The sequence below is a fragment of the Fragaria vesca genome, linkage group LG5, assembly GCF_000184155.1.
Source record: "Fragaria vesca subsp. vesca linkage group LG5, FraVesHawaii_1.0, whole genome shotgun sequence".
Taxonomy (NCBI): domain Eukaryota; kingdom Viridiplantae; phylum Streptophyta; class Magnoliopsida; order Rosales; family Rosaceae; genus Fragaria; species Fragaria vesca.
This window is the reverse complement of record NC_020495.1, coordinates 2,477,286-2,503,249: the sequence shown is the minus strand read 5'-3', so window position 1 is coordinate 2,503,249 and position 25,964 is coordinate 2,477,286. Positions and strand designations below refer to the sequence as shown.

The 25,964-nt window shown below is 39.9% G+C and overlaps 3 protein-coding genes and 2 pseudogenes across 3 annotated transcripts; 3 read left to right on the top strand and 2 right to left on the bottom strand.

The window, feature by feature from the left end:
* Window positions 1–523: 523 nt before the first annotated feature.
* On the top strand, window positions 524–1,999 carry LOC101310121 (sucrose transport protein SUC2-like). Its single transcript, XM_004298841.1, has one exon. It carries the CDS (start codon window positions 524–526, stop codon window positions 1,997–1,999), a length of 1,476 nt encoding a protein of 491 aa, XP_004298889.1.
* Window positions 2,000–2,443: 444 nt separating this feature from the next.
* Window positions 2,444–11,744, bottom strand: LOC101308095 (annotated as a pseudogene).
* A 774-nt stretch (window positions 11,745–12,518) lies between these two features.
* Window positions 12,519–14,841, top strand: LOC101307797 (annotated as a pseudogene).
* Window positions 14,842–15,390: 549 nt separating this feature from the next.
* On the bottom strand, window positions 15,391–16,873 carry LOC101307502 (anthocyanidin reductase-like). The gene is made up of 5 exons (XM_004300815.1): window positions 16,738–16,873; window positions 16,465–16,634; window positions 16,099–16,311; window positions 15,628–16,007; window positions 15,391–15,544 (listed from the first exon to the last, which is right to left on the bottom strand). The coding sequence occupies exons 1-5, from the start codon at window positions 16,856–16,858 to the stop codon at window positions 15,391–15,393; spliced, it is 1,038 nt and encodes a 345-aa protein (XP_004300863.1). The 5' UTR covers window positions 16,859–16,873.
* Window positions 16,874–20,730: 3,857 nt separating this feature from the next.
* LOC101307215 lies at window positions 20,731–23,839 on the top strand. Its single transcript, XM_004300814.1, has 2 exons — window positions 20,731–21,732; window positions 23,603–23,839. Exons 1-2 carry the CDS (start codon window positions 20,731–20,733, stop codon window positions 23,837–23,839), a joined length of 1,239 nt encoding a protein of 412 aa, XP_004300862.1.
* Window positions 23,840–25,964: the final 2,125 nt, after the last annotated feature.

Here is a 25,964-nt window from a genome sequence, read left to right as displayed (position 1 = left end):
ATTACTAGATTAAGAAAATGTTCATGAAAATACCAGAAACGTGTCAAAGAGAATCGTTATTCTTAATCCGTATGTAAAATAACTTCGGTTCTAATCCTCGTGAACAAAATCTGTTATCCATTACCTTTTTGGTGTGCAAATCAAAGTATGTAGCAGAAATTAAAAATGGATCAATTACCCAAGTTCGAATAGTTAAGGACTCCCATTTAATCCATGTTTTCTTTTCCTACTAGGATTTTTACTATTCAGAGTACCTAAAACTAAGCAATTCTTACTCTAAAAAAAAAAAAACTAAGCAATCCTTATTAACTATGGAAGTCCCGGTTTCCTTTTCCTACTAGGACTTCTACTACTCAAAATTCCTAAAACTTAACTCCATTTTGCTCCCTGTTTCCATTTCCAGTCATGATTTAACTTCCCGTTCATAGGTTATAGGCCTATATAAGGCACCTCTTGGTCTCCTCATTTCGTATTCACAAAAGAAATCAATCTCATCAAAAAAGAAAAGCTGGAGAAAAAAGAAATGGATATTGAGAGCATGAACTCGTCAAGGCCGGTAAGTAGTAAGATGAAGATGATTCTGGTGTCATCCATCGCTGCCGGAGTGCAATTTGGCTGGGCGTTGCAGTTGTCCTTGCTAACACCCTACGTGCAGCAACTGGGGGTCCCACACAAATGGTCCTCCGCCGTCTGGCTGTGCGGGCCCATTTCTGGTTTGGTGGTGCAACCCATCGTGGGTTACTATAGCGACCGTTGCAAATCTCGCTTCGGTCGCCGCCGACCATTCATAGTGGCAGGTGTTGCGCTCGTTGCCATCGCCGTCTTCCTCATTGGATACGCCGCCGATATAGGCGTTGCTTGCGGCGATTCCTTGGACAAACTTACAAAGCCAAGAGCCGTCGCTGTGTTTGTGGTCGGGTTCTGGATGTTGGACGTGGCTAACAACATGTTACAAGGCCCATGTCGAGCTCTTTTAGCCGACATGTCCGGTTCCGACAATAAGAAGATGAGCACAGCCATGGCATGGTTCTCATTCTTCATGGCTGTGGGAAACGTGCTTGGCTACGCTGCCGGATCGTTAAAAAGTCTCCACAAGATGTTCCCTTTCACCGTAACCAAAGCCTGTGATATCTACTGTGCAAATCTCAAGAGCTGTTTTTTCATAGCCATTGCTTTACTTGCATTACTTACCGTGTTGGCTATGGTGTTCGTACGTGAGGACACAATGGAGGATCATCGTGAAGAAGAGAAAGCAGGCGAGGGAGGAGGAGTCGCGTTCTTGAGAGAAATCAAGGGTGCTTTTAAAGAGTTGAAGAAGCCGATGTGGATCTTGCTTTTGGTCACTTGCTTGAACTGGATTGCATGGTTCGGATTCTTACTATTCGACACAGATTGGATGGGGAAAGAGGTGTACGGAGGTGAGGTCGGGAAAGGACATCTGTATGATATGGGAGTTAGGGCTGGTTCACTAGGGCTCATGCTAAACTCCATCGTGTTGGGACTCATGTCTCTTGGGATTGTCTACTTGGTTCGCAGAGATGGGGCTAATCTACTTTGGGGAGTCGTCAACTTTCTACTAGCCATTTGCCTGGTCATGACCGTATTGGTCACTAAGTTGGCTCAGAAGCATCGACATGCATCGCTGCCGCCCCCTGCCGGTGTCAAGGCCGGGGCGTTGCTTATATTCGCGGTGTTGGGGATACCGCAAGCGGTGACCTTCAGCATTCCCTTCACCATGGCCTCCATATTTTGCAGCGACTCCGGCGGAGGACAAGGGCTTTCGTTGGGAGTTTTGAATGTTGCAATTGCACTACCACAAATGTTTGTATCTCTAGTAAGCGGACCGTTGGATGCTGCTTTCGGAGGTGGTAACTTACCGGCGTTTGTGTTGGGAGCCGTTGCTGCTGTTATAAGTGGAATATTGGCCTTGACTTATCTTCCGTCTCCTCAACCTGATGATCGTACAAATGAAAACAACGTTTTAGATGTTGTAGTATAGGAATTTGAATTTATTTCCCTAGCTCCGTTGTTGTGAATTGCTTGTTCTTGCGATGAGTTTTGAATTAATTGTAATGACCTTCCTCAATGGGGTTAGTCGGGGAGGCTCAAACTGTGGTTGTGCATTGTTGTTGTGGACGGTTTTTGATTTCCATTGCTTAAAGTTAAAACTTCAAGGCCTCCCTGTTTTAATTTTCCAGTGTTCAGAGCCGAACTCAAGACTGTAACTGCTTGTTCTTCACACGTAAGTAGTACGGAATTCAAATGTGTTGCGTTTGCTTATGAACAACAAACCATTAGGTTCAAGGTAGAACTTTATTCAGTGAAGTACTCATAGATAATACACTGTATATATGTTTAGAATAATCATGTTAAACTTTGAATCAAACAGTCAAATTACTTCATCTCTGATGACAAATTTGATGATACTGGATCGCTGAATTGTTCAAGTACCAGGGCTAAACTGCTTGAGAAAAAGAGCTCTTTTTAACTTCTTTTCCCATGCTACACTGTCATCTAGTATCTCCTTGATGCCATACTGGTACTCAAACCCCATCTTCTTCAGCTTACTGAAATCACTTTTGCTTCCTTCTTCAGGCCCTTCAGTCAATCTGCAATGGATTCAACAAAAAAAAAATTGGAAACAGTTCATGCATAAATTATTAGTACTAAAACTATGTTGGATCCCTTTTGTACGTGTATCATGTATTCTGGGTAAATATCTTGGAGGTATATTGCAATTTCTTTGATAGAGTGGCGCGCAACTGCACAAGAGAATCTGCCTTTCATTGATGGCTGTTACATGCAGAAGATATGTGCTTGGCAAACATCATCAATGTGCACCAGAGGAACTGATCCCATAAATTCTTGCAAGAATTTGAAGGCATTGCAAGAAAGCAAGGCCCCAGTAAGTTGGGCCAGAAATCCCAGAATTGCACCCACACTTCCTGGCAAATATGAAAGTAGAGTTTCTCCTCCCACTAAGCCACAAGGAAGAGTTACCACTTCTAATTTACTATCATCAGAGTCATTGTAGCTCAGCACTACTTTCTCAGCTAAGGTCTTTGATTTGATGTACCCCTTTAACAAGGAAATTTCCAGTTAAAAGTTTGAGCATAGTCGATTCATGGGTGTCAATAAATGAATCAAGATTCAAGTGAAAGAAAAGGTACCAAAGTGAACTCATTTCCATAAGTAGATGAGGCATCAAGGGGTGTCCAACATGACTCATCAAGTAAGGGTCTGAATCCAACTCCATCATCATTTCTTGGCGACATAGAAAGTATGCTTGCAGTGTAGATCAGTCACTTAACTGTCTGCGATCGAATGCAAGAATCAGCATTGCTTCTCACCCCAGCAATAGCAGCTTCAGTTGTCTTGTACTGCAGCATACTCAAATCTTCAGTGTGTGTGTGTGTGTAGCATCCATCCCAAAATATGTTACACGAATAAGAAAATATTTCAGCTATATATTCTAATATATGATGTCAACGACTTTGTACTAATTGAGAACCTGACCTGGGAGCTTTGGGGGTTATATATGTTGGAAAGGACTTGCAAGATGAAAAACAAATTCGCACCCTTCAATAGCAGGCTCGAACTCATTTGGATTGTATATATCAGCCCTGAACAGCAAATTGGTGTCTGCATTGGGAAGAGACTTCAGAAGGCCTACTTTAATTTGATCCATCCTCTGAAACATCGAGTACAATTAATAAACCACAAATAAGGGGGTTGCACATATTAACAGATATATACAAGCGTGCCTATGTAATCATATATAGAAATATAGAATAAGCCTTCAAATTAAACGAGCGAGAAACCTAAGTTTCTGAGAGTGGCATGGAGCCATGAACTGTGTGACCCTTCTCGAGGAGATTTTTGACAAGCCAACAGCCAATATATCCAGAACCACCTGTAACACAAACTCTAGAGACTCTGTTCTTCTCCTTTGTCTCCCTTCTTCTTTTTCAGTGTCAGTTTAGTTTAGAAACCAATCAGCAGAGTAGCAATGTTTTTGTTTCTTTCTGTTACACGCACACAGCATGTAATGCATTTAGTCCACTCAACATGAAGATTGCTCAGCTAGTTTCATTCTCACATATTAGTACTAATACATTCATTAAAATCTATACAATATGTACAAAAGTGGTTGATGTTAAATTGCATTCGTCAACGGCAAGTAATTGATAACTTCACAAGCATCAATATACTAGCTAGTATCCAATCTTTCTCCCTTAAGGTTTACAAACGACATGCCCCACTTTCAAAGTTTCAAGGCATTCATCAGATAATTGTGAGATGACACAGAGTAGACCAGTATATAGGCCGCCACACTTATAGTTAAAATACATATAAGAAAAGAGCCGGAAAAATTGGATTTGGAAATATTTTCGGTCAATAGGGTCTTCTAAAGTAGGAGTCTTTCCTCACTCCTCACCGATCATATCATCACCATTCCATCATTCCCAAAGTTTCATTCCTTTCTCCCCAATCTTATCATTTCTCACTGTGTTTTTCTACTCTTGTCCATCTGCAAAAAACCCAGAAGAGTCTACAAAGAGGCTCTAGTCTCTCAGCAAAACATTACAAAGAGGATCTTCTCTATGTTAACTAATTCATTTCTTGGCTGAACAGGCAACATTCTAGAGCACTAGTGTGGACTGTGTGGTGGGTGTATAGTTAATCAGTTTAAAAACTAAGAACTTATTTAGAAACTTGGATTATCTTTTAAAAGCATGATCTTCAAAAATCTGAAATGATTGACCAAAAGAAAATGGGTGTAGCAGAAATAGTCGCCGGTCGATATTGGAGTTGAGCACATTACACCAAAATATAAATATTGGAGTTTGGCCACGTTACACCAAGAACAAAAAGTTTCCGTGCCCCCAAGGAAATTGCTCTAGTCTTGAACGAGAAAGATGGAAAATTTGGTTATTCAAATTCTGTCTTAAGTGCCCACATTCCACACATAATTTCTCCACATCAGGTTTTCAAAATACAAATGAAACTTAGATATCCCTTTCCTTGTTGTCGCCATTTCTTTGCCGTACTCGGTAGTAGCACTTGGCAGGACAAAAGTGACTTGGAATTCATGAGTCTTCTGCACTTGAAGAGCTTCTTCAGTCTTCTTCCCCAACTTTGGCACTGGCCTTCTATATCAAGAACCGCAACCAAAACTTGAATCTTCAAAAATCGGTTATAGGCCTATATAAGGTACCTCTTGGTCTCCTCATTTCGTATTCACAAAAGAAATCAATCTCATCAAAAAAGAAAAGTTGGAGAAAAAAGAAATGGATATTGAGAGCATGAACTCGTCAAGGCCGGTAAGTAGTAAGATGAAGATGATACTAGTGTCATCCATCGCTGCCGGAGTGCAATTTGGCTGGGCTTTGCAGTTGTCCTTGCTAACATCTCTTTTGGAATAATGTTTATCGAAGAAAGTACTACTATGAGGTTGAACACACACAAAAAAAAATGTCGAGTATGAACTTCTTGATTGGGTGCTCCTATACAAGAACGATCCAACGATCAATGACTCTGTTGTTCATACTACCATTTCTTGAAGCTTTAAACTTGCTTATGGCTTCAACATGATTTGTGAAATCCTTTGTGATGTATTCCGCCATTGCTTTGATAAAACACATGACTCCTACCACAAACGCCAGTATTCCACTTTGATATGTTTATGTTCCTCTAGATGTAGTTATGTGATATTGGACCTTGATAAAAATGGCAGCAGGGATTACATGTCCTGGGAAATAATATCCCCCCATCAGAGGGGGCTTTCATAGAGGTGGAAATGTAAGACCTGCTACCATGATACCATCCGATCCAAGATCACAAGAGAAACCAGCTAGTTTGCTCTGATAACTAAGAGCAATTACTATCAGACTTTCAATTCTGAAACTACAAAAACCATGTAGGGGATGACGCAAACACAGATCTTTCCATCTTATATAAACATGAACCATGAGAGGCGTAACTGCAAGATCAGGCACCAAAATTGCCTCCTACCAAATTGCATATCATACTAATAACACCGTTCACCTAATTAGCCGGGTCAGAATAACATTTTCCTAATGGATTGAATTTAGTTGGGCCTCTTGATAAACCAAATAATGGGCTTTGGCCCAGTTAAGATGGGGGATAAATTCATTCCGAATCAAACTCAAATTCCCGAAGTATATTTGATATAAGGGAAAATGCCCTAATGCCCAAATATTTAAAAACTAAAGCCTATTCCAATGATTTTTTTTTCCCTTAACCCATTCCAATGATTCTTATTAAAAAGACAAGTATACCCTTATTTCATATCAACCAATCATTTACTATCCAATCTCTCTCTCTCTCTCTCTCTCTCTCTCTCCTCTCTCTTCTCTCTCTCTCTCTCTCTCTCTCTCTCTCTCTCTCTCTCTCTCTCTCTCTCTCTCTCTCTCTCTCTCTCTCTCTCTCTCTCTCTCTCTCTCCTGGACGACGCAATGACGCCGCCGACGCAGCTTATTCTTCAACAACACATGCGCCGATGCTGCGACGACGAGCAACGAGTATCAAATCTCTAATCCTACCTCTGCTCTCTCCTCTGCAACCTCCTTCACCGCTGCCGGAAATCAACGCCGCTCGTCAACGTCCTCCTTTTCCGAGCCCCCTCATCCAACCCCGGCAACAGATCCAAAACGTTGTGCCGCTCGCCAAACTTCGTCGTCATCTCCGGTGACGATGTAGCGAAGCTCCCTCCGGCTACGTCGAGGACGTCCCGCCTGTACTTGTCCCGCCTGCTCGACTGGGCCAACAAGCAGGTTCATAGGCAGCCTCCGCCTCCGCCTCCATGGTTAGATCGAAGGCGTCGGGTGTGTGGTGATGGAGGTGAAGCAGTTTTGATGAGGGAGGTGTACGGTGAAGGAAGGTGCATGGTAAGAGAGTAGATCCGATGTGTGAGGGTGCGTGGCTCTGCGGTAGGTGTAGTTGTATTTTTGTAGCTGATAGGTAGTTTGATTATTCGTGTTGTAGTTTTGATTGATTATTGGTGGTCAATAACTCGATTATGTTTTGGTATTTCTTCTTTTCTATTACAATTAGCTGAAATAAGTTGATTATTGGGGGTCAGTAACCAAGTTATTGGGGGTCAGTAACTGGTTATTGGGTGTCAGTAACCAAGATTATTAGGGGTCAGTAACCGATTATTAGGGGTCAGTAACCAAGATTATTAGGGGTCAGTAACTAAAAACTAAGTGATTACTGGGTGTCAGTAACTGAAAACTAAGTGATTACTGGGTGTCAGTAACTGAAAACTAAAAGTTATTGGGGGTCAGTAACTGGTTACTGGGTGTCAGTAATTAATCAATAACTGGTTACCGGGGGTTAGTAACTGGTTATTATGGGTCATTAACTGGTCAGTAACTGATTATTGGGGGTCAGTAACTGGTTACAGGGGAAAATCCGGTGACCGGAATCTGGCGGTCGGTGACCGGAGTCCGGTGTCCGGCGGCCGGTGACCGGAGTCCGAGGTTCCGGCCAAGTCTTTTCATGTTGAAGAGGTGGGGGCAAAATAGTCTTAAAATAATATGGTTTGTTAAGACTTTAGTAAAGATTTGTGCATTTGGGCATAAAAATTGTTACCTTATATTGGAATGAGCTAATGTAAAAGATTATCATTGGAATGGGAAATAAGGGGTTTGAATTAGTACTAAATGGGCATTTTCCCTTGATAAAATCAATGTGATATGAAAATGTGTTTGGCAATCATCGATCTTCAACGTCCAGAAACTAGAGTAGTTCTAGAAATTTTCTATTACACTTATGTATCCAATAATGATGCAAAGACGACTACAATGCAGTTATATATAAAATGGCTCATAATGATCGTCAAAAATCTGAAATGATCGATTGACCCAAAAAAATAGAGAGCCTATTCGGCGAGCGCTCTTTAGCAAACAACGCGAAGTTAAGTTCGAGTAGCCCTCGTTTTTAGTCGTTTCTTCTCTCTCTCGTCTTACTTGTTGCTGAGACCTTCTCCGCAACTGGCCAACACCAACCCAGGCCTAATTCTTCGCCGACCTCATCGATTGTAGTCGACTTGACCCATCCAAACATTCCGATTCTCCTTCGTCTTCAACGATTACGGCATCCATCCACGTTGATCTCTTGGAAATAGCGAAGAAGCTCAAGCTCTCCGACTTGAAGCAATTCATCCGTACCAGATCCTTTAATTCCTTGCAGATAGGCCTCGCCATCGAGTGGGTGTTTTGATTTTTGATCAGCGAATATCCACCTCAAATCTTGCCCGATTGTGGATTCTGGTTTTGTTCTTCTTTTTCTTTGGAGAAGATGGTCTGGGTTTGTCCATTCACAACAAATAAAAATAAGCGGGTTTATTCTTTTTATTTTTTTGGTTTAGGGGTTTAGGGTTTTCTTCTCATTTTTTCGTTTTTGTGTAACAGGCTAACAAGATTGCAATTGTTTCATATAATTATGCAATTAATGTGTAATTGTATTTTCTTCTTTCCAAAAATGTTTAATAATTCATTCAACACAAAAGAAATGGTTAATAATTTATACAAATTTCCCAAATAATATTTACGAGCTAGGTCATAAATATGTGAAAATTAAATTGATTAGTCATCGGAATAACAACGTGTCTAATAATATGGTATAACTTGTTAAGTAGGTTATAAGCAATTGTACATCATTGTGAACCAACTCTACAGATGAAGCAAAATTTTGGAAAATCTTGTGAAATAGAATATGATTAGTATAGTGAAATACGACTATAGTAGAAAAATCATGTAATTTTGGTAACATTTGGTTCTCGATAGAAACGGTCAACTCTATTTACGCTTATGCATTTCTATGAGGAGTCCTATCATCGGAAGGTGAACGTCCATAAATTTTTACATGGGTGGTTACGTCTCTTTTGTGTGAGACTATGATGTGTGGATGAATCGACCAAACTAGATCACGGAAGGGTAGGTAAGAGTGTTTTCGTATGATAAGTGACGTTGAATTAAAGTTGACCGCTTCTATCGATCCCTAAACGTTACCGAATCCAGTTGAATTATATACTATAGATATATTTCACTATACCGGTCACATCTTATTTCACAAAATTTTTGAAAATTTGATTTCAGCCATCGGAATAACGTGTCTTCTAATGTGGTATAACTTGTTTAGTAGGTTATAAACATTTGTACATCATTGTGAACCAACTCTACAGAGGAAGCAAAATTTTGGAAAATATTGTCAAATAGGATGTGATCGGTATAGTTAAATAAGGCTATGGTTGAAAAATTACGTATTTCCGGTAATTTTTGGTCCTCGTTAGAAGCGGTGAACCCTATTTACGTTTATGTTTCCCTATAGAGAGCCCTACGTCTGGAGATAAACGTCCCTAAGTTTTTACATGAGTGGTTACATATCATCAATGTGAGAGTTCTATATGTGGAAGAATCAACCAAAATAGGTCATATAGGGGTATGTAAGAGCGTTTTCGTGTAATAAGTGACGTTGGTTTAAAGTTGACCGCGTCGATCGAGAGTTAAACATTATCGAAAACATATGATTTTTTTTCCATATCCATATTTAAGTACACTGATCATATCAGACGATTGAATTTTTATTTTGTGAAATTTAGCTATTGGAATCACAACGTGCCTATTATTGTGCTATAACTTGTTTAGTATGTTATATGCAAGTGTACATTTTTGTGAACCAACTACACGGAGGAAGCAATATTTTCAAAAATCTTGTGAAATAGAATATAATTTGTATGGTGAAATACAACTATGGTTGAAAAATCACATATTTCCGGTAACGTTTGGTCTCCGATAAAAGCGGTCAACCCTATTTACGCTTATGCTTCTTTATGGAGAACCTTATCGTCGGGAGGTGAACGTCCCTAAGTTTTTACATAAGTGGTTACATATCATCAATTTGAGAGTTTTGTGTGAAAAAATCAACCAAACTAGGTCATATAGGGGCAGGTAAAAGCGTTTTCGTATGGTAAGTGATGTTGTTTTAAAGTTGACCGCGTCGATCGAGAGCTGAACTTTATCGAAAACATGTGAATTTTTTTCTATAGCCGTATTTAAGCACGCTGATCATATCAAATGGTTGAATTTTTATTTTGTAAAATTTAGCAATTGGAACCATAATGTGCCTATTATTGTGGTATAACTTGTTTAATAGGTTATATGCAAGTGTACATGTTTGTGAACCAACTACATGAAAGAAGCAATATTTTCAAAAATCTTGTGAAATAGGATGTGATTTGTATGGTGAAATACAACTATGGTTGAAAAATCGCATATTTCCGGTAACGTTTGGTCTCCGATAGAAGCGGTCAACCCTATTTACGCTTATACTTTCCTATGGAGAACCCTATCGTCGGGAGGTGAACGTCTCTAAGTTTTTACATGAGTGGTTACATATATATCATCAATTTGAGAGTTTTGTGTGTGGAAGAATCAACCGAACTAGATCATATAGGGGCAGGTAAAACCGTTTTCATATAGTAAGTGACGTTGGTTTAAGGTTGACCGCGTCGATCGAGAGCCAAACTTTATTAAAAACAGGTGAATTTTTTTCTATAGCCGTATTTAAACACACTGTTCATATCTGACGGTTGAATTTTTATTTTGTAAAATTTAGCAATTAGAACCACAATGTGCCTATTAATGTGGTATAACTTGTTTAGTAGGTTATATGCAAGTATATATGTTTGTGAACCAACTATACGGAGGAAGCAATATTTTCAAAAATCTTGTGAAATAGGATATGATCTGTATGGTGAAATACAACTAGGGTTGAAAAATCACATATTTCCGGTAACCTTTGGTCCCCGATAGAAGCAGTCAACCCTATTTACGCTTATGCTTCCCTAATAAGGTTGACCGCTTTTATCAAAGCCAATCGTTACAGGAAATATGTGAGTTTTCAACTCTAACCGTATTTCACTATATACCGATTAAATCCAATTTCAAAAGATTTTTAAAAATTTTGTTTTTTCTATACAATTGGTTTCGAGCCTACTTAAGATATTCACATCCGCTTGATACGGCTGCCCTTAAGAAGGTATACAAATGAATATGGTTGACTGAGTTGAACGTCACCTAAACAATGACGAAAATAAGTTTATCTTGTATCAAAGTTGTATTTCACTGTGTGAACTAAATTTCTTAAACATTTTATGCGTACATACAAAATGTATCTTAGTGGTATAATATAAATTTTCGAAGATTTTTTTGGATACTCGAGCTATATATTCTAATTTTGGTAATATGAAAGGTTTTAAAAATTATTTAAATCTAGAAGAAAATCTCTTGCTAAACATTTATTAAATTACCTGCACAAATATTAGACTTTAATTACACATGTTTCCAAAGGAGAAGAATCAAATATTAATCGGGTTAAATACGCAACACTACATCCAATTGATTCCAAAATCAAAGTTCCTATACATCCTTCATTCTTGTTCCTATACTCAGAAACCATTACCCCAAAAACGAAGCCGTTTGAAACCCAGATCTTATTTATCGAGTTTGCCCCTAAGCTTCACCTAATCACCTCCCTCTCCAGTCTCCATCTTCTTCTCCAGCCACGCCTCCTGAATCGCATGCCTCACGTTCGCCGAGACACGCTCACCGGCGGAGCCGCTTTCTTGTTCTGGCCGGCGTCGGACTACTTGATCGCCTTCTTGTGTTCTGGTCTTGTGGCATCGGCTTGGCCTTGTGGATCACCACAGGCTCCATGTCTTGTCCGGCGAATCGGTTCCAAATGATCGAAAAAGTTGAAGAGAGGGAAAGGCTTTGGATACAGTGGATTTAGGAGAGGAGGTGTTCAGATTTGGGGATTGATGCAAAGCTTCTCTCTCCCCCTCACTTGCCTGCTAACAGAGACTTAACAGAGACTTGTCCACACGTCAAAATCGACGGTGGAGATGGCGGGTGCGCTCTAGAATTTTCGAAAAAAATGGGTGTAGCGGTTTTAGTCGCCGGTCGCGATTAGAGTAGGCCACATTTGCACCAAGAACAAAAACTGAACGAGAAAGCTGGAAAATTTGTTTTCCAAATTCTGTATTAACTCCTAAGTGCCTGCATCATCACGTCAGTAGTAACAGGGCAAAAATGTTAAGACTTGGAATTCATGAGTCTTCTGCAATTGAAGAGCTTCTTCAGTGAGTTCAGTCTACATCCTCAACATTGGGATTGGCTTCTATATACTCCCTCTGTGTTGTTTAACAATCACAACCAAAAATTGATAACTTCAAGAAATGGGGTCTCATCACCAACCAAAGTTCCTTTCTTTTCTTATTTTCTGTTTCATCACTCTGCTTTTGCACTCTTCTGCCACTGCAAAAACCCACGTCATTTCACAGAGGCTCCTCTCTCTCAGTGAAACATAATGTATCAGACTTGCTCACTTCCCCGGACAGCTCTTTCACATGTGGTTTCTATGGTGGTGGCACAAATGGCTACTGGTTCTCCATCTGGTTCACCCACTCCAGGGACAGAACCGTAGTTTGGATGGCCAACAGAGACAGACCAGTCAATGGCTTGGGCTCCAAAGCCACACTGGCCCCAGATGGCTCCATAATCTTGACAGACGTGGATGGCACTCAAGTCTGGTCTCCCACCCTCAGCTCCAGTTCGGCCAACCTTGCTGAAAGGATCGAGCTTTTGAATTCTGGCAACCTTGTTCTGAGGGGCCCACTAGGTGAAATTCTATGGCAAAGCTTTGATTTTCCTACTGATACTCTTCTCCCTAACCAACTTTTTGCCAACGACATGAAGCTGGTATCTAAGCTAGAGAGGGGTGACTTTGGTAGTGGCTATTTTAGTTTCTATTTTGATAGTGACAATGTGTTGAGGCTCGCCGTCTATGATGGTCCTGACATTTCAAGTCTTTACTGGCCAACTCCTGGTTTTACTGCGTATCAGAATGGTAGAACAGGTTATAACAATAGCAGAATTGCTATTTTTGATGATCTGGGTAATTTTGTGTCCAGTGATAAGTTGCAGTTTAGTGCTGGTGACATGGGTTTGGGGCCGAAGAGGCGGTTGTCTAAAGATTATGATGGGAATTTGAGACTCTATAGTCTTAATTTACAAGGGGTTTGGTTGGTGACTTGGCAAGCTATCATTCAGAAGTGTCTGCTTCATGGGATGTGTGGGAAAAATGGGATTTGTATTTATACACCTGAGCCTAAATGTTCATGTCCTCCTGGCTATGACCTATGAGGTGTTGAATAAAAATAACTGGAACGAGGGCTGCAAGCCTAAGTTCCACCTTACATGCTCAGAGCCGGTAAAATTTTTAGAGATTTCAAAATGTGGATTTCGATGGGATTGATCTCATCTATAGTGACTCCAGTACATTTGAAGATTGCAAAAAGATTTGCGCAGACGATTGTCGTTGTGAAGCATTTCTTTATAAGCTAGCAATTTATCAGCGAGCAGGAGAAGCGAAAACTTTGTGTTACACAAAAGGTTCTCTTTTCAGTGGGCACAAATCTTCGAATTTCCATGGCTGCATATACTTCAAACTACTTCTTAGTATGAATACAACACTACCTGCCAAGCTCAGTGTGACTGATACATGCACAAACAATGAGACCAAGTTTGTGACATTAGGTACTAAAAGGGTGAGATGGGTGTATATGTATTCTTTTGCTTATGCAGTTGTTGCAGTTGAGTTTATTTTCATAGTATCAGGTTGGTGGTTACTTATACGAAGATATGTGGTTGTAGCTCCCGCCTTGCAAGATGACTTTCGTCGGATTGCAAGTCATTTCAGAATGAATCTCTATTCCAAGCTCAAGAAGGCAACTCAAAACTTCAAGGAAGAGTTGGGAAGAGGGGCTTCTAGAACAGTGTATAAGGGTGTTCTAGATGACAAGAGTTGTAGCTATCAAGAAATTGGAAGAAATTTATCATGCAGATTGCAAAAGATGTTTTTTGGGCAGAAGTAACCACAATCGGGAAGATCCATCACATGAATCTAGTACGAACATGGGGATACTGTTCAGAAAATAAACATAGGCTGCTGATCACCGAGTACATTGAAAATGGATCGTTGGACAAGAAATTGTTCCCCCCCAAGTTTTTTTGCATGGAAAGAAAGGTTTAAAGTTGCACTGGGAACAGCTAAAGGTTTGGCCTATCTTCATCATGAGTGTCTAGAGTGGGTTATACATTGTGATGTGAAGCCTGAAAATGTACTCCTAGACAGTAATTTTGAGCCAAAGATTGCTGATTTTGGGCTCGCAAAGTAATCTCAGAGAGGCAGTCGCGGTTCAAATCTCTCAAATGAGAGGAACAAAGGGTTATATGGCTCCAGAGTGGTCTTCTAACCTTCCAATCACTGCAAAAGTTGATGTGTACAGTTATGGAGTGTTGATTCTAGAGATTGTGAAGGGCATTCGGCTCTCGAATTGGGTGATAGAGGAGGATGAAGAGATAGAAACAGAGCTGACTAGGTTTGTCAGAATAGCAAAACATAGAATTCAATGTGGAGAAGAGTAATGATAGAAGATATGTTGGATCCAAGATTGGATGGAGAATACAGCAGGAGCCAAGCAGCAAAGATGGTTGAGATTGGCATTTCTTGTGTGGAGGAAGATAGGTCTAAAAGACCAACAATGGATGCAGTAGTACAAATGTTGCTAGAATGTTAAAGGTTGACTCTTTAATTATATTCGTTCTCCAAAAATAAAGGAGCACTTAAGCTGCAGTCTGTTGATGTCTTTTTCATAGTTTGGTTATTACCTTGTACTTCAAGTTTACTGTTGTTGCTTTAGTTGACTTCAAAGTTTTTTGTAATATTTGTAATAGAAGTTTCATTCATCTTAAGTATGAGAGTTGCGATGAAAGTCAAAACTTAAAAGCCTCCTTGTTTTAATTTTCTAGTGTTCAGACCAGAACTTAAAACTGTAACAGCTTGTTCTTGACTCTTAAGTAGTATGGGGACTCAAATGTGTTATGGTTGTTTATGAACAACAAACCATAACACAATGAGTGAGATGGATCACGAGCCCCGTATATATAGATGGCCGCAAATTAAGCTTGTTTTCAGGGTCGTCCTAATTTTGCGATTAAATGAGCAAGCTAAAGGTTCATCAAGATACTCATTATCGTACTCATTAGCACTGTACGTGCTCATCATATAGCTCAAGGACACTACGTACTGATCACATCACACCTCACTCATCACTCACTGTAGTGAGAACAATTTTGTTCATAAACACCCAGGTAGAAATTTATTCAATGAATAATGCTTAGCTAGAAAATAGACTGTATATTTAGAATAATCAAGTTACCTTCTGAATCAAACAGCCCTTTTACTTCATCTCTGATGACAAATTTGATGGTACCGGATCATTGAATTGTTATACCAGAACTAGACTGCTTGAGAAAAAGAGCTCCCATTTAACTTCTTTGCCCATGCTACACTGTCATCTAGTATCTCCTTGATGCCATACTTGTACTCAAACCCCATCTTCTTCAGCTTACTGAAATCACTCTTGCTTCCTTCTTCAGGCCCTTCAATCAATCTGAAATGAATTCAACAAAACCAAGAAAACTGGAAATATTCATGCATAAATTATGAGTACTAAAACCATGTTGAATCCCTTACTCTTTATGTATCTTGTATTCTGGGTAAGTTTCTTGGAAGTATATTGCAATTTCTTTGATAGAGTGACACGCAACTGCACAACAGAATCTGCCTTTCATTGATGGCTGTTCCATGCAGAAGATATGTGCTCGGCAAACATCATCAATGTGCACCAGAGGAACTGATCCCATAAATTCTTGCATTAAGTTTAAGCCATCGCAAGAAAACATGTCCCCAGTAAGTTGTGCCAGAATTACTCTCACACTTAAAGGCAAATATGAAAGAAGACTTTCTCCTCCCACTAAGCCACAAGGAAGAGTTACCACTTCTAATTTACTATCACCAAAGTCATTGTAGCTCAGCACTGCTTTCTCAGCTAAGGTCTTTAATTTAATATACCCCTTCAACAAACGAATTTGCAGTTCAAATTGGAGCATAGTCGATTCATGTGTGTCAATAAAGGAATCAAGATTCAAGTGATAGAAAAGGAACCAAAGTGAACTCATTTCCATAAGTAGATGAGGCATCAAGGGGTGTCCAACATGACTCATCAAGTAAGGGTCTGAATCCAACTCCATCATCATTTCTTGGCGACATAGAAAGTATGCTTGCAGTGTAGATCAGTCGCTTAACTGTCTGCGATTGAATGCAAGAATCTGCAATGCTTCTCACCCCAGCAATAGCAGCTTCAGCTGTGTCCTTGTACTGCAGCATACTCAAATCATCAGAATCAGTAGCAAGATTTCGCTACATCAGGAAACAATTTGACTATGTATATAGAATCCATCCCAAACCAGTCAGCTATGTACGCAAATTCCAATACATCGATGTCAGTAACTTCGTCATCAAAAAACTGACCTGGGAGCTTTGGGAAGTATGTTGCATAGGAGTTGCAAGATGAAAAACAAACTCACACCCCTCAATAGCAGGCTTGAAGTCATTAGGATTGTATATATCAGCATCGAACAGCAGCAAATTAGTGTCTGCATTGGGGAGAGACTTCAGAAGGCCTACCTTTGATTCATCCTCTGAAACATTGAGTAAAAAAAAAACACAAATGAAGGGGTTGCACATATACACACAAGCGCGCCCATATATTCATATATCGAATAAGCATTCACAGAGACAAACCTAAGTTTCTGAGAGTGGCATGGACTGTGTGCCCCTTCTCGAGGAGCGTTTTGACAAGCCAGCAACCAATATATCCAGAACCACCTGTAACACAAACTCTAGAGACTTTGTTCTTCCCCATTGTCCTCCCTTCTGTTGTTTCAAAGCCCTTCCAGGTTGTTTCGATGTTGGATTTAGGGGCGGATCTACCAAGGAGGCTGTATAGGCTGCAGCCTAGACAAGAATCATCTAATAAAATCTATATGTTTGTTCATAATGCAATGAAATCCAAGTTAGTTCAGTTGGTTGTGCTTTTTGATTTGAACCTCTCTGCCACCAAGGGCATGGTGGTTCGATTCCTGCTTTCCTTTCTTCTCTTAATACATTTTCTTTGTTTTATTTTCTGTTATTTTCTTTTTCCATGCAATAATTTTCTATTTTCTATCAGTTTTGGACTTTTGGTACTTTCCTTCTCATTTTTTTTTTCTCCCTTAAGAGAATTGGGTTTAAAGAGATATTGAAATATGATTTTGATACACCACCAAATAACTTTATAATATTAACATTTAACTAGATACACATCTTTAAACTTTCTAGACTACCCTCATTCAAAATATACCGATACTACCATATATATTTTCTAAATACACATTCATTCATTTTTATATCATCTTGACTTGGAAAGAAAATAAAAGTTCTCTCTTCTTGCTAAACAACGAGAAGACTATTTTTTCTTTACAAACTCCAGAACATTTAAATTGCTCCACCATGATTGATCAATATATGTAGAATCCTTTGACATATTCATTATTTTGGACGTTTTGCACCCAAACATGTTTTAGATCATTGCAAAACAGATGTCAAACTAGATCACCAGTTTCTTCTGCTTGAAAACCTTGAGCATAGATACTTCACTTGTTTGCAGGATAGACAGTATCATTCTAAGTCTTTGCATGGTCGAAGCCAACCAAAAACCTTCATTTGCTTGGTGGAATCCATTATTATGAATCATTAAGCTCTTGCCCATGAGACCATGATTAATCCACGATTAATTCGGTTCAAAATATGTCTATTGTCAAGTTTTAAGTTTGAAACTATTAAAGCAAAGGATCCGATTGTATCGCATAGCATCAGTTAGTTGATACTATCTTTAATGATAGAATCCTAGATTGATTTTAATTAGTTACTTACCTAGTACATCAAGGGTTAGCAAACCCTACAAGGGTTTTGTATGTATAAATACCAATGTATATCGAATACAGTAAATAAGAACTTTAGCTTCTTCTCAATACAAGTTTCTTTATGGTACCAAAGCGCCGATCCTTGGCCTAAATTCTCAAACACAAACCTCTGCTAAACCTTAGCAAACTTCAATCGATATGGGGGAAAACGAATGTCACTCCCCCAAACCGAGACCAATATTATATGGAAATATGGTGCCCGAATTTGCGGCATGAGTTAAAACAAATAAAATTTTCTCGAATAATTTATTAGAAGAAGAAATATATATGTCTGAATAATACTTTTATTAGAAAGGGAAAACATTAATATTTTACAATACCAAATATTTTACAATACGAGAGTTTTAGCAAGAGTGTATAAGACATTACATTTATTCTTAAAATAGAAATAGAAAACATTCTTTTATTTAGTAGGTTCATCCCATTCCCTAAGCATCTATTCGTTACCTGAAAACAAGAATGTGTAACATCATGAGTAACACAGACCCAGTAAGTACAGCTTACATTCTTATAATAATGTGTCTTATAAGAAACCAAAAATAAACACAACTAAGTAAAAATGTACTAAGAATCATTTTGATTTGTTCATACTGATTCTTATTTATGCACACACACATATACAAACGTGAATAAATTCATCCATGTGAATATTTAGGAAACTGGTAATAAATCATAAAGATCACGTGCTAGGTCCACTATACCAAAACACGGATATGCCGCAGCGTACCAAGGACAATACCAGAGTATGTATACTCAAGGTCGACACTTTCTTCCTATGAGTATAATAGTGCACTATCTGTAGGGACTAGGGCCCAGGTTAACTCCACAAATCACAAATCACAAAACACTTTTACCAGTAATTCATTAAGCACGGGTAGTACTAATCACCCGGCTTCACATCTCCAAATATAATTACGTCAATAAAATATAGCAAACTTTAGTAAGTACGACAATTTACTTCAAGACCAACAAAGTATATAACCGTACATCAATATACTTTAAAAATTGTCAATAACTTAAGGTATGCACAAGATAAGCAATTTAATAAACTTGAAAGTAAATGTGGAATAAAGTAAATGTACTTTAAATTAAATAAACAGAAAATATTAGTTAGTAGTCAAAGAATTAATAGTCACATTTCCCATAGTGAGGGAAATCCTTGTCCAAAAAACCGTCAACTTATTATTTTCATATCTCATTCAATTTATGTCCAAATTAGGCAAGTGAGGAGTCCATGTCAAAGGATTTTTCGTAAGTAATCCATTGAGATAAGTCATATAATCCAGTTCGAAGTCATAGAGTCATTCCAGTAGCAGTGCAGATAGCTGATATCCTTTATATTACCTTTGATGTCTAAGTCTTTACGTACTTTATATTTTATCATTGCTTCTGATACTTTCCAGATTTAAAGTAGAGATCCTAAGCTTCAATTTGATATAAATTTTGTAGATAATGGTTAAGAAATGAGTGAGATATGAAATTTTGAACTTGTGGTAGTTGTAAGGGATTTTCAGCAAGTTTATTAGTTTGGAAGTTTGATTAGCCATAACTTCTTCGTTTCTAAACCTTTTTAAGTGATTCAAAAGCCTAAACAGAAGCATTTTTCATGAAGAATCTAATACTGTGATCAAGTTTTACAAAGTGATATTTAATTATATACGAAAATATAAGTTTGTCGAAAACATATTCTTTTCCATTTTATCCTTAGTTATGCATTTTGATAATCTTAAAGACAAAAGAGTATAGGAATGTAACCATGTACTTACTCTTAAATTTTCAGAAGTGAAGTGAGGATTTGGGTATTGACTCAAGGTTGGACTTCTTTGACAAAGAGAGAACTTCTCAAGAGAAAAAGAGTGAATGATAGGATATTTTGGTGTGGGAGCTTTTCTATTCAACTAAGGGAGTTAGTGATCATCTTTACGTTTGATGTTGGAGTGTGAAGAAAAGATGTTGCAGCTCCCAAGTATAAATAGGCCATGAAGCATGCATTGTAAATTAATTTCCAGCAATTTTATTTGACTTAAAAGGCCAAACATTAAATTTGAGTGATAGTCTAGCTAGTTAGGGTGATTGTTCACAAAGAAAACCAAAAATAGTAAGAGGGGTAAAAGAAAAATCAGCTAGTGCATGAATCTATATATGAGGTATACCTTATATATGTATTGACATGAATCTATAGATACACAAATATTTATATATGTATATATAGATATATATCTACTCAAGCTAATAAGTAAAAGAATATGATGTTTTCCTTTCTTAAGATCTTGTAAATGTGTTAGTAATATTTAAGATTAGAATAGTATGCATGATAAAAGCAATACTAACACGAATCTTAAATTCAATCACGAGTATCGATTGTATGTAAGAAATAAAGGTTAAGATATTTAAGTAGTTTACTCAAATTCTAATACTTAATAAAAATACCTATCTTGTAAGTATGATACTTAGAGTCATTGGCTTCTAAAATGAATATTTTAGAAGATATTTGGATTACCATCTAAGGTTAATGAGCCTTAGTGTGCTATATAATTTGTGCTAAGTTTCGGGGTACTACAACGAACAGGACCATAAGCTTGCTCTACAACTTGAGCTTCTGAAGGAGTCACTCCTCAAAGAGGCTTCGACTTCAGCCCCTGTCTGTAAACCAGAACCCTGAGAATACCCTAACCATCAACTCTACCTTCACTACTCTGACCAGCTAGGTGCAATACTCGTACCTCAGTCACTCGTAGAAGACAATTACTCGGAACTGAGTCAATCTATGACGATGGCCTTGACCATCAAAAACAAGGTTGGACTCGTGAATGGCAGCAACCCTAGACCAACTATTCAAGACAACGAACAGCAGCAGTGGGATCGATGTGACACGCTAGTTAAAACCTGGCTCATTGGTTCCATGTCGAAGGCAATTTATGGAAGTGTGAAACACTACAAGACGGCTCGAGACATTTGGCTTGAGCTCCAAGAACAGTTTTGTCAAACCAATACTGTGCAACTCTTTAACATTGAGAGTGCAATTCATGGTTGTGAACAAGGCACCGAGACGGTCACAGCCTTCTTTAACATGTTGAAGGGTCTTTGGGATGAAAGGGATGCCTTGTGTGGCTTGTCAACTTGTGGTTGTGCAGAGGGGATTAAGGTTAACGACTACATCAAGACTCAAATGATGATGCAGTTTCTCATGGGATTAAATGACAATTTTGCATTAATTCATGGAAGCATTGTTGCTATCGATCCTCTACCAACAGTGAACAAGGTTTTTGCCATGGCACTCCGTCATGAAAAACAAGTAGAAGCCATGACCGGCAGCAAAGGAGCCCCTGCACAGCCTGAGGGCGCGGCCTATGCAGTGCGCAATGCGGCACATGAAGAGAATTTTGAAGGAAGGAGGAAGTGTGTCAAATGCAACAAAGATACTCACTCTACTAAGAATTGCAAAGCACACCTTAAGTGCACTTTCTGTGGCTTCAAAGGTCATGTGATTGAAGATTGTAGAAAGAGAAAGGCAGCTTTGGAAGGCATACAAGCACATGCTAGAGGAAACAATGTGTCCTCACTGTTTGACAAGGAAGGCGGCTCAAGGAGCTTCCTTTTCTCGAAGGCAGAGTGCAATGAACTCTTTGAGCTCCTTAACAAAAACGGCACTGTATTGGCAAATCAAGCTGGTAATAACTCATCTTATGAGGAACTCTCAGATAAAGCTTTTGGCTTCCGTAATGATACAAAGACCAGTGTATGGATATTGGATAGTGGTGCCACTGATCATATGGTTTGTCATCCTCACTTGCTCACCCATGTAGTTCCTACCCAAAAACGTTTTGTCAAACTTCTTGATGGTAGTCATGCTAGGGTAACTCACATAGGCACAATGGTTTTCTCTCCTCAGTTCAAACTACAAAACGTTCTATGTGTCCCAATGTTTTACCTTAATCATATATCTGTTAGCAAACTTGCCCATGATTCTTTTTGTATCACAATATTTCTCAAACAAGTTTGTTTCATACAAGACCTACGATCGGGGAAGACGATTGGGATAGGCCATGAGAGGAAAGGACTATACTGTCTCAACAAAACCAAGCAAGGAACATGCATGCCGTCAACAGTTCATCAAGTAATCTCTGGCATCAACGTCTAGGTCATCCTTCGAGACAAGTCTTTTCTTTATTTCCTTTCATGTCAAATAAGTCTTGCGATGCAAGCTAGTGTCCAGTTTGTCCTTTAGCCAAACAAACAAGAAGTTCTTTTCCGTTAAGTACAATTTCGAGTGTGTCACCGTTTTCTTTAATCCATGTTGACATTTGGGGAGGATACCATGAGCCTTCAATTTCTGGAGCTAAATATTTTCTTACCATTGTCGATGATTTCACTAGGTGTACTTGGGTTTACTTAATGGTGCAAAAATCTGAAGCTAGAAAACTTCTTGTTGATTTCATTCAACTTGCTGAAACTCAATTTGAAAAGAATGTCAAAATAGTTCGTAGTGATAACGGTTTAGAGTTCAAAATGGATGGTTTTTACTTTTCAAAAGGTATTGTGCATCAAACGAGTTACGTCAACACACCACAAAAAATGGTGTTGTTGAACGTAAGGATTGCCATCTACTCAATGTAGCTTATGCACTTCTTTTCCAAGCAAGTTTACGAAAATCCTTTTGGGGTGATGCCATTCTCACTTCTGCTTATCTCATAAACCGCACACCAACACCTCAACTCTCTGGACACAGCCCCTTCGAGAAATTGTTCAACAAACCTCCTAACTACACTCATCTCAAAGTGTTTGGTTGTTTGTGTGACATCCTCACAAACCCACCAAATTTGATCCTAGAGCAACCAAGTGCATTTTCCTTAGCTATCCGCATGGGAAAAAAGGATATTGGGTTTATGATTTAAAGACAGAGCATGTTTTCATCTCACGCGACGTCACATTCCAGAAACAGTCTTCCCTTTCGAAATACAGTCTCCTTCTCCGCCTACAAATCCCGATCAAACATAGTATCCTCCTTCGGCTAGGGTTTCTACTAAACACATGTTTAGGGTTTTCGATGATTATCCAACTTGGGTTACTCCTTGTCACGATCTGCATAGAAGGAGGTGCCATTATGACACTCCACAAGGAGTGATGTCCAAGATGTTCATGGTGATGGGTGTCACGATTTGCACAGGAGGTGGTGCCATCGTGACACTCCATAGGGGCGATGTCCAAGCTCCCGTGGTGGTGATGTCACAAAGCTGCACTAAAGGAAAGTGCAGTCTCGAGTCAATGAAGATCGAGCATCGACAAGTTAAATGGGGGAGGGTGTCACGGTCCGCATAAAGGGGTTATGCTACCGTGACACTCCGTGGGAGATGATGGCCCAGAGGGGTATGTCGATGGTATGCATGAGGGCTAACTGGGGGTTGAGTGGTAATATCGTAATTAAGTGAAACTTATGGTTCGAGGCACTTCGGTTGGGAATTTGGGAAAAACCTGAACAAGGAAGTTGTCCGGATCGTCGAAAGGAGTTCAACACACTTGACGATATATTTCCATGAGGTCGCATGAATTAGTTATGAGAGGTTGTCCTCCTCGGCTTTTCCATGTTTCCTCCAGCCAAATGAGGATTTGCCCGTTATGCTTTTTAGAGGGGTATCTGGTGTCAGACTCTCTACCACCCTCGGTGCTGGCCTTCAAGGGGCATTAAGCGAGTCTTTCCTGGGGACCTTGCGGACCCAGGAACCGGGCGGATGTCGTCAGAAAGGGGCGGCATGCGTCTCCATGAGTCAGGACGTCTCATGGACAGTATCGGCCGGCAGGTCGATATTACGGTGTCGTGTCGGTGGCGAGGTTCATATGTGAGCGGTCCTTATGCCATCGGCATGGGCGGACGTGTGGGCTAAATGAATATATGTCGAGACCTCGTGGTGCTCATTGGCCACGGAGCTAGCGACGCGGGCATAGGTTTAGGTTCGGCCTTTGCCCAAGAGAAGAGTTGCCAGCAAGCACGGAAGGGCGACACCATGCTAGTCGGATGGAAGCCAAAGGTGGGCATTGAGAATATAGTTGCCTACCCTAGCAACATGTTGGCAAGCATGACGGATACGGTTGGCAAGATGGAGGAGGTGAGCCATAGTATGGCTCACCTCCCTGACAAGCCTTGGGGCGAGGAAGGGGCGCAAGCTCCTAAGAAGGATGACCCGAGGAGTGAAGGTGTTGGCCAACTAGGCCCTGGTGTACTGTTATGCCGCTTGCTACAAGGTGTAAGGTGCACGTGGTCAGCAAGGGGTTGGCATAAGCCTGGTTGACAAGAAAGCCTATCGGTTGGGCGAGTGTCTAAGGGAGTACCATGACACAGGGAAGCGATCGGTAAGTCATGAGATGTGAGACTCATGTGCTAGTAGCTTTCGTTGGTGCGACCTTGAGAGTGTGGGGAAGAACTGTCACCGGCCGACTCTATATGCAGCGGAACTTGACCCGTGCGGCTCCAAGGTTGCTCTCAACCCAGGCCAGCCTGTCATGCTATCTCTCCTAGACAACCTATCTTCTTTTTCTTGTGCGCCGGGTACAATACCATCTCCACATTCTAATCTTCCGCTGCCTACACCCACACTTGTGCACCCTACTATGTCCAATACACAACCAGAAGCACAAACCCTGGACATTATTCCAAACCCTAGTCCACCACCCTCCCATCCTGCTCCTCAGCCTCGTTGGTCATCTTGACCAACTCAAGTGCCCACATTCTTGCGAGATTTCCATGTTGATGCAGCACTACCCTCTCGGTCTCTCCCGTCGTCTTCACCGCCGTCAAGTACTCCTCACTCTCTTGCTAATGTCATCTCTTATCATCGTCTTTCACCTTCACATAGAGTCTTTGAAGCTAACCTTTCCACACACAAAGAACCTGCTTCATTCTCACAGGCCGTTCGAATTCTGGAATGGCAAGCAGCCATGCGTGCTGAAGTTGATGCCCTTCAAAGCAATGACACATGGAGCTTGGTTCCTTTGCCTCCACACAAGAGACCTATAGGCTACAAATGGGTCTACAAGGTCAAGCTTAAGCCGGATGGCAGTGTTAAGAGGTACAAGGCAAGACTTGTTGCAAAAGGCTCTAGTCAGATTGAGGGTGTGGATTACAGAGAGACGTTTGCCCCTGTTGCTAAACTTACAACAGTTCGTGTCCTTCTTAGTCTTGCCTCGATCAAAGGATGGCATCTCCACCAACTTGATGTGAACAATGCCTTTCTCAATGGTGATTTGCATGAAGAAGTGTACATGAAACTTCCACCTGGATTCGGTGGAAAGGGGGAGACTAGAGTTTGTATACTGCATAAAAGTCTGTACGGTTTGAAGCAGGCTAGTAGACAATGGTTCATCAAGTTGTCAATGGCACTCAAAGCAGCTGGTTTTCATCAGTCATGGTCAGATTACTCATTATTTGTTCGAGCTCATAGAAGTAAGTTTACTGCCTTACTTGTATATGTGGATGACGTAATTCTAGCAGGAAATAGTCTCGACGATATCACTGCCACCAAAACATTCCTTTCCAACCAATTCAAGCTTAAGGATCTTGGACAACTCAAATACCTTCTAAGAATAGAAGTGGCACGTTCAAAGAGTGGGATTGCAATCTGTCAAAGGAAGTATGCTCTTGAAATACTAGAAGACACAGGCTTCCTGGCTGCAAAACCCTCACTATTTCCTGTCGATTAGAACCTGTCTTTGACTCAAGGTGACGGTGAATTGCTCACAGATCCTTCACAGTATAGACGACTTGTTAGAAGGTTGATTTACTTGACAATCACAAGGCCGGATCTAGTATATGCAGTACATATCTTGAGTCAGTTCATGAATAAACCACGTGAACCACATTTAGTTGCTGCTCATCAGGTGTTACGATACATAAAGAGGACAGCAGGACATGGCATTTTTCTGTCATCTACAGGGAACATCGAACTAACAGCTTATTGTGATGCAGATTGGGCACATTGCAAGGACATAAGAAGATCTATCACAGGTTATTGT

Bases quoted from the DNA above. Each gene is read 5' to 3' on its own strand.
- LOC101310121 (XM_004298841.1), top strand. From the start codon at position 524: ATGGATATTGAGAGCATGAACTCGTCAAGGCCGGTAAGTAGTAAGATG.
- LOC101307502 (XM_004300815.1), bottom strand. From the start codon at position 16,858: ATGGGGAAGAACAAAGTCTCTAGAGTTTGTGTTACAGGTGGTTCTGGA. The intron at 16,312-16,464 runs GTCAGTTTTTTG...AGTATGCTGCAG, and splicing joins ATACTTCCCAAAGCTCCCAG to TACAAGGACACAGCTGAAGC. The intron at 15,545-15,627 runs GTAAGGGATTCA...AATTCATTTCAG, and splicing joins GAATACAAGATACATAAAGA to ATTGATTGAAGGGCCTGAAG.
- LOC101307215 (XM_004300814.1), top strand. From the start codon at position 20,731: ATGGCCTTGACCATCAAAAACAAGGTTGGACTCGTGAATGGCAGCAAC. The intron at 21,733-23,602 runs GTTTGTCATCCT...ATCTGGTGTCAG, and splicing joins GTGGTGCCACTGATCATATG to ACTCTCTACCACCCTCGGTG.